General features: G+C 58.6%; 1 protein-coding gene across 1 annotated transcript in view; it reads left to right on the top strand.

The window, feature by feature from the left end:
• Nucleotides 1–8,665, top strand: part of AFAP1L1 (actin filament associated protein 1 like 1) — an 18,504-nt gene continuing 9,839 nt past the window's right edge. The window contains exon 1 of the mRNA XM_014312180.2: nt 1–127. Coding sequence (XP_014167655.1) covers nt 1–127 — 127 coding nt within the window. The remainder of the gene's footprint in view (nt 128–8,665) is intronic.

Here is an 8,665-nt window from a genome sequence, read left to right on the forward strand (position 1 = left end):
ATGCCCGTGCCAGGCGCAGCGAGTCGCGGGTCGTGCATCCCGTCCCAGCCGAGCGGGCGCATCCATTGTGGGACCCTGCTCCAGCCGGGCCGGCCGGGCACCAACTGGAACCAGTTTCTCTTCGCTGGTGGGATGGGTAAACCACCAGCAGCCTGCAAGGGAGGCTGTGGGGTGTAAGCTCTTGTTAGGGGAAATTGTGGTGGTGGTGGAGAGGGAGGTGACGCTCCCTGATGGGGTTCAGAGGTTTCCTTGTCCGGGAGTCTCCCAAAGCCGCGGAGGGCTCGATCCCCACCCTGCTGGGTGGGAGCAGCTCCTTCCCACCCGTGTGGGGCTCCTGCCCGCAGCCTGTGGCACCGCCGAGCTCCGGGGCTTTGATCTGGGATGTGTATGAACCTGCCGGGGCTTCGGGCCAGCTCTGCAGGGAAGGTCCCGGCTCTCTGCTGGGTCCCTGGAGGGAGCACGGGGAGGTTTGCGGGGGGATTGCTCCTTGCGGGTGGTGACATGGTGGAGCACGGGGGTGCTGGCCCTTGCCCTGTCCTTGGAGGTGCTGCAGAAGCACCGGCCAGAAGCGATAAGAGAGCGGCCAGGGGCGTCTCTGGCTGCAGGAGCACGCTGGGGTGCCAGGGCGGCTCGGGAGCCCCGGGGCAGCGCCACCAACACCCGCAGGGCGAGAGCTCCCCTTGCCCATGGAAAAGGATGGGGTGGCGTTTCCGCACTGGAAACGGCTCCGAGGGGTTTGGGACCGCTGCAAACACAGGCTCGGTGTCGGTGGCTGCAGCCCGGGAGGGGACGGGGATGGGGACAGGGACAGCCATCCCCTGTGGCTGTGCCCAGGGTGGCTTTGCCCGCTCTGAAGGAGGGAGCTGTGGCAGGAGGGGGAGTGTTGTCCAGTGTCACTCGATGCCAGAGCTGTCCTCCAGAGGACATCACTGTTGGGGACAGGGGGGACAGAGGGTCTCAGCTTCCCCATTCTCACTGTGTGAGCTGATGGGAAATTCCCTGTTTGCACCCCAAAAATCAAACCTAGGACCTCATGGCAGGGGAAGAGGGGATGCCTAACTGAGGGAGCAGTGTCTGGACATGGTTTGGCTCTCCACAGGTTGACCCTGCCAGGGAAGAGCCGTTTTATCCCCCTCGTTGGTGCCTGCCTGCTGTGTTTTGAGTGCTTGTGACAAATTGCTGTTGGCACCTGGATGGCTCCTTGCTAATGGAAACCCCCCACCAGCCCCTCCTGCTCATAAGCCAGAGCAGCTGGAGCCCTCTGGGAGCTGTGATGTGGAGGGAAGGTTCCCTTCCCCAGTAAAAGGGGGGGTCTGTGCCCATTCCCAGTCTCTGGCTGCTCTCTGGCAGCCCCTTCCTTCACCTGGAGCTCTGCTCAGGCCCTGCTGTATCCTGATTTTATCACCTGCCAGTTTTTTCTCGTGCCCAGCAGGCTGGGCAGCACCCAGAGCATGGCCCAGCTCTGCACCGGTGTCTGACTGGGCGATTGGTGCTGTTGGCAGAGCTGTTTTAGGATGTGCTGATGGAGAACCCAAAGTGTGAAGACGCCTGTGCCCCCACGTGGCTTCTCCTCCCTCATTAGTGCCTCTTCCCTGACCTTTTGAGCCACCACAATTTAGGTCCTGCCCCAAACTTATCTGGGCTCTAAATCCAGCAGAGCCGGCGGAGATGTGTCGGGGATAAACTTGGCTCCAGCTCGCCCACAGGAATGGGGAGGCTGCAGGACGGGTGGGAGGGAGCCGGGGTCATTGCTGCCCGGCTGGCAGCAGGGATCCTGCCTGCAAGGAAGGCTCTGGGCGCTGAGGAGCACAGCCCGGGGCAGCTGTTAGCGCCGAGCTCTGCTCTGCATTGCAGCCATTCCTTCCATGGAAATCGGCCACCGCCTGTTCCTGGCCCGGGGGAGGTGGGGAACGGGCTGAGGTGGCTGAAACAGGCTGGGAGGTGGGATGCTGGTGCTGATGAAGGGCTGAGGTTGTTTGCCCCTCTGGATTTTCCAATCTCCTGCTGTGTGCAGCGCTGGCCGTAGCAGGGAGAGGCTGGATGGGTGTGAAGCCTCCCGGCAGCTCTGGAGGGGCAGCTGCAGAGGGGAGGGACACTGTGGGATGGTGTCCCCCAGCCAGGAGCCCTGGGGACTGTCCTATCTGCCTGCACCGCCTGGAAAACCTGCCTCTTTCCCACTCTTGACCTGGAAATGCTCTTTTCCTGTGCAAACGTGCTGAGCCGCGGGGCTGCCGTGCCCTTTGCCGTGCAGCAGAGCTCCCGCGGGCCCGCAGGAGGTTCCTCTCCCTGCCCAGGAAAGCTTTGTTGAAGGTTTTGAAGGAGCTGTCTCATCCCAAGCAGTGGGAAGCCTTTTCAGAGCAGAGCACTGGGCTCGACCCAAGCTCTGCCTGTTGCTCAGTGGCCAAATCACTTGCTGGGTTCAGGAGATAACAGTGGAGCAGAGTGGAGGCTTGAAGTGGTTTCTGGCTTCCCAGACTCCTGTCCTAACCCCTTAACCCTTCCGTATTATCTAGTCTGGCACAGCTCACACTCCCTCCTGAGGAACGCATCTCCTCCTCTGTATAAGGAACCTTAAAATTACTGACACAGCTCTCTGTCCTGTAAAATACCAATTAAATGTCACTGTCCCAGGCCAGCGACAAGACAATGGGGCTGGAAACCTTTCAGTGCCAGCCCTGCACAAACAAGGGGCTGGCACCCCAGCCAGGGCACCCGGGAGGTGACAGAGCAGGGAGGGCACCCTGGCAGGCAGCAGCGCCTGTCATCACCCCCTGGTGCTGAAAGCAGCGGCATTTGGGGAGCTCAGGTCCCCGGGGGCATTCTGGGCTGACAATCTGCAGTGGGGAAGGATAAAATAACCTCCGAGAGCCTCCCCCCGCTGCAGCTCCTTCCTTTCCTGCTCCTGATAAAGCCTGCCATGGCATCAAAGGCGGCTCTTTGGCAGGCGAGGGGAAACACTGACATTTCGTAACAGTTTGGAACAAAAACAGCTTTGCTGCAAGGGGTTTCCATGCTCGAAATAATTTTTTTTCTTTTTTTTTGAAGTGGTTTTCGTGTGCATTTGATCCTGGAAGTGATAAGAGGGAGCTGGGGGAGACGCTGGTATGCTCTGATTGCTGCCAATTAGCAGGAGATGTGTAAGGAGCACTTTGAAGAATGGCTTTGGCTTTCTCCGGGGGTTTTTTGTTGGTTTTTTTTTTTTTTTTTTTTTTTTTTGAGCATTAAACCCACCCAAGTTTGTGATGGAGGAACAGCTGCTCATTTTATGTGGTCCAAAATTTTGGAGAACCGTGGTTGTGAAGGACAGAACAAGGAATAGAACTTGAGTCGCAGCAGGTTTGAGAGCAGGTTTTGGTGTCCTGGAGTGAAAAGCAGGTGAAGCAGTCCCAGCACTGCTGGAGCCACCGGAGCAGTCGCTCACACCCTGTCACCGGGACATCCCGGTTCTCCTGCCCCTGCAACCCGGCCCTGCAGGGGTTAACCGGGTAGGAAATGCTCTCGATGGTGGCCTTGCCGCTGCACCTGATGCAAGGGAAGGAAAGGGAAGGGCTGAGAAAATAACGCTCATCCTGCTGGCCCTGGGTCCTCGGGGGCAGCCCCAGCCCCGCACACGGGGACCCTCTGCTGTGCCCCAGGACTTGGGGACGGGGCTGAGGTGGCCCTGAGAGGGTCCCAGCCCCCCCAGCAGGGAGGGGGACTGTGTCCAGCACAGCTCTGAACTCCTGGGCACTGCTGGGGTCACGGCCGGGATGCCAGGGCTGGGGGCTGGGCACATCTCCCTGCCCCAGGATATTCCCCACTGGCATCTGTGGGTTATCTGCCAGGATATCCCCCACTGGCATCTGTGGGTTCTCCTCCACCAGCTCTGTAAAGAAGGATCCCCATCCTGCTGTTGGAGGCATTTGGGGAGGTGCAGTGGGATTTAGGAAAGCAGAACCAGCAAATCCCCGGTCATGCCCTGCTAGGTGAGGGTTGGGATCCTGCTCTCCTGCTCAGGATCCTGTCACAAGCTCCCCGGGTGACTTTTCCTCCCAAGATGATGTGCCAGCTCTGGTGGCCTCCCCACATCTCACCCCTGCAGGTTTGGAGTTGCATCCAAGGCGTTTTGGACCTTGGCTTTGGGGAATGGGGATGCACAGGCTGTGGAGAAGTCTCTCTTGGGGTGCAGAGAGCTTTCCACCCCACCAGAGGAGATTTTGGGGATGTAGGGGCTGGATCCAGTCCTGTGTGGTGGCATGGACTGGTGGGAATTGGGGTTTCCCACTAGAATCCCTGCAATTAGCTGCAATTCCTGCAATTAGCTTGAATCCCTGCAGTTAGCTGGAGTTCCCACATTTAGCTGGAATTCCAGCTCTCCTGGAGGCTGTTTGGAGGACACCAAGGGCTGGTGACAGCTCCGGGTCCCCACGGGCAGCAAGGTGTGACCCAGGGAGGCTTCCCACTGCTCTGCCCACCACAGAGGGTGGGCACAGGGCTGGGGCACCATCCCAGGGCCTCTCCCAGTTCTGGAGAGGAGCCCAGGCCAACCTGGTGCTGGAGTTTGTTTGGAAAAGGCCGACACCGAAATTTTGGTTGGAGGGAACACAGTTTACTCTGGGTCCTGAGTAATCCTAACATCTCTCCTCTGCCTGAAGCTTGTTTTTTATACATTACTCAGCAGGTCTCGCCCCTGCCTGACTATTCCTTTAAAGGGCATCTCAAACCTCTCCTTTTCATTCATTATTTACATGTGTTTTCCAGCCAGCAGCCTCTGAGCCCAGCTCCCAGGCTGGAGCATCCTGCCATGAGCCTGCTGAGCCTGGCACCGAGCACTGAAATGTAGTCTGGGGCTGGCACTGAGTCCTGAAGTGTAGTCTGGGCCTGGCACTGAGTTCTAAAATGTAGTCTGGGAGTTCTAAACCTGCTCCAGGTTTAGAATTTGTGATTTTCCAGAGCTGATTGTGTTGAGCTGGGGCTGGAAACCCCTCATGGCTGGGGTTAGGAGCAGAGTGTGGAGGCTCCCTGTGCCTCTCTGGGGACACAGCAGGGTCACTCAGATCTCTCACCTGGGTGATTTTATTTGCTCAGCATTTCTCTGGGAGAGGGGTGACCCTGGAACCACTCCCTGCTCCTCTGGGCTGGGGGTGGCTGCAGCCTCCAGGCCAGGGGGATGGAGTTTGCTTTGGTTGAGCTAAAGCAAACAGCCACAACTTCTCCAGGAGGCGGAAAAAAGGGGGGACAGCCCCTGCAGAGGGGTCCTGCCCCAGCCCTGGGGGTCGCTGGCTGCCTAGTGATTTAATCACCGGGTAATCATTACCTGCAGCACTCAGGAGCTGCTGTGAGGGAGGACGTGCCCTGCAGGGGCTGTCCCAGGGGTGGTGTCACTGCCTCTGTCCCTCTGGTGCCCCATGGCTGTGCTGGGGGGCACTGCCCACACTGGGGTGCCCAGGTGAGGGGCTGAGGAGGAGATCTCAGACCCACAGGCTCTGCTCGGGGTGTGGCACCGCCAGGAGAGCCCCAGCCCAGCCTGGGGGGAGCCCAGCACTGCTCCACTCCCTTGGGCCGGGGTGGGATCCCAATTAACCCTTGTTCCCATTCAATCCTCGTTCCCATTTCATGTAATTACTCAGGGAAGAGGCTTCTGTGCCCCCCGGAGTGATGGTTGCTGCAGTGTGTGAGCTGCCAGGGACACCCGCGCAGGTGATAATCTCTGCCCTCTGCCCGCTCCATCAGCTGTAATTGCAGCTCCCTCTATTCAGGGCTCCTGTTTCCTCCTTCAGGAGGGGAGGAGGGTGTGAGGAGCTGTCTCTCCTCCGGACAGGGCTGTGCTCACAGGGGGTGTTTGCGGTCCTGCTTGTGTGCAGCTCCCTGTGCAGGGCAGAGCTGGGGCTCCAGGGCTGTCCCACAGCTCTTCTCCCGTTTTTGGGGCGTGCTGAGGGCTCAGAGCCCCTCTGTGCAGAGAGACACGGTGGGACAGGGGACTGGGGAGAGCCTGGCTGGGGGAGCAGCTCTGGGCTGGTCCCTCCTGGGCAAGGCCAGGAGATAAAGCTCTGTGCAGGGAGTTTATCCTGGGGAGAGGAGCCTGAGCTGGCAGAGGCTTGGGACAGGCCCAGGATGCTCTGTGCCACTGCTGGAGTGAACTGGTGGCACTGCTGGAGTGAACTGGTGCTGCTGCTGGAGTGAACTGGTGCCACTGCTGGAGTGAACTGGTGGCACTGCTGGAGTGAACTGGTGCCGCTGCTGGAGTGAACTGGTGCCGCTGGAGCCGGGCTGGGAGAGGATCCCCAGAGCTGCTGCCAGGGCTGGGGTGTCTGCAGCACTGATGGAGGAGGGACAGCAGGCACAGCCAGGCACCTTTGTGCTTTCCAACCCTTCTGGTGGCACAGCCAGGGCACCCTTTGTGCTTTTAACCCTTCTGGTGCCCCTCTCCCAGGTTGGAGGAGCCCTCCAAGCCCTTGTGTTATTTTAGTGGCTCATTGTAGGGATCTAGCTCATCCTTTAGCCCTTTACTTATCTGATCCAGTGGCAAGACAATGTTATTCATTAAGCTGGCAAAAAATTACTCACTGGAGATTCAGAAAGATAATTCAGACAGATGAGAGAGACCAATAAGTGAAAAATGAAAGAAATCCTCTTGTTGAAAGAATATAACTCTTACCATGACAATTTTTTGCAAACAAAAAAACAAGAAAAATGCTTCCCAGTATAGATAGTTTCATAATGATATGATTAAAGAAACTTTTCATATTTTGTTAGCCTTTAGCTGGTGTCTATAAGTGACACTCTATTCCAGAGTTTCAGAACAAAAGATGGCTTTTTGATTGTCTGTTTTTCAGTATATGTGTAAGTAAATAGTAGAAATGAGGAATAGCCTTTAGCTGGAAATGAAACCAGTTTCTTTATTTCAGAGCTGCTTCTTTATTTCAGAAGCTGCTGCTCTGCTCTGGGGGCAGAACTGGGGGGCTTCGTGCCCCCTCAAGCAGTCATGTTCCACACTCACCTCCCAGCACTGATTTCCCAAGGCTAGCACTGAGGATATCAGTTACTGCCAGGCCATGGTGAGGGCCCCAGGGCTGTGCATGGCTGCCCTGCCTGCGTGCTGGAGGTGCTGAGATTTGAGATCTGAGCTTGCCTTGTGCACCCAGGGCTGCTGCAGCACCCAACCTGGGAGCAGGGTCACGGAGTTACCCCAGTGAGGGGCAGCTGGGGGCCAGGGAGGGTGGCAGGGCGCCAGGAGCCAGCCCTGGGTGCTCAGTGCTGCTGAATTGTTGGATGCAGAGGCAGAGGCTGCCCCATCCTCCCCGCTCAAGGGGCCCTTGTTGGCAGGGAGGAGATGATTCATGTGCACCCAGTGGCCCCTCAGCAAATCTTCCACTCTCAGGGGATGCTGCCAGGGCTCAAGAGTGAGCATTGATGGTTGGCTTTTCCTGAAACCCCCGAGGCCTGGAGCAGGACAGGCTGGGACGAGGAGGAGGAGGAGGAGGATGATGAGGTATTTTCCATGCTGCTGTTCCTGGCCCTCCCAGCCCATCCCAGTTTGCCCCACACCAGCAGGTGCTGGGTGATGGGAGCAGAGCCTGGCAGGCTCCTGTCCCCTCCGGGGCCCAGTGCTGCCCCTCTCCTGCCCCTTGGCAGGGCAGTGATGCAGCAGTGGGTGCAGGCAGCTCTGTCCTGCTGTCCCCTGCACAAAGGAACAATTCTGTGATCACCAAGCCACCCTCACCAAGGCACTTCATCCTCCCTGGTGGGAAGAAACCTCCTTGGAATGGGGATGGGAACAGGAGCTGCCCTGGGAGCTCAGCAAAGAGCCCATGGGCTTCCTCAGAGAGCAGCAGTGCCGGGCTGGAGGGGGCTGCCAGCATCTCACCCCTCTGGTGATGCCATCCTGGGGCACCCAGCAAGGCTTGGGGACACGTCCCAGCACTGCAGGGCTCTGCAGGTGGCTCCACACCCACCTGTGCACAGGTGAGCAGGGTTGGTGTGCTGCAGGGAGCAGCCCTGGGGCTGTCTGTGCCACAGGCACCTCCCTGCAGGGCTCCCCCTGGGGCTGGGGTGTCCCTGGGTGCTGTCCCCTCCTGTTTGGGGCTCCCCAGGAGCTCTCAGGGTTGGTTTGCTGGGGTGGCAGCTGTGAGGATCCCTGTGCTGGCAGGCAGAGCAGCCAAGCGCCCTGCCCTGCCAACAGGAAGGATTTAGTTGTGCCTGGGTTTTATTTTAGCTACAAACAATGGCTGTTAACTCCCAGCATCCGATTTCCCCCGGCCCCAGGCATCACCTGGCGCGGGAGGAAGCGTGGCCGGAGGCAGGAGAGCTGTGAACACAGGATGGGGGTCCCTGAGCACCCCCACCGCATTTCAGAGCTGGGAACACAGGATGGGGGTCCCTGAGCACCCCCACCACATTTCAGAGCTGGGAACACAGGATGGGGGTCCCTGAGCACCCCCACCACATTTCAGAGCTGGGAACACAGGATGGGGTCCCTGAGCACCCCCACCACATTTCAGAGCTGTGATTCAGCCTCTCCCCTCCCCAGGGCTCTCTCAAACTCCAGGCTGGGCTTTTCTGGGGGTGAGACCTCCATGGGCTTGTGTTATCTCTCCCCTTGCTAAAGCCGTGTCTCTCTACACCAGGAAACTCCTGCTTTGGCTTGGCCAGAGACTCTTCCTCCTCCTCCTCCTCCTCCTCCTCC

The sequence above is a fragment of the Geospiza fortis genome, unplaced genomic scaffold, assembly GCF_000277835.1.
Source record: "Geospiza fortis unplaced genomic scaffold, GeoFor_1.0 scaffold55, whole genome shotgun sequence".
In the NCBI taxonomy this organism is placed as follows: Eukaryota; Metazoa; Chordata; class Aves; order Passeriformes; family Thraupidae; genus Geospiza; species Geospiza fortis.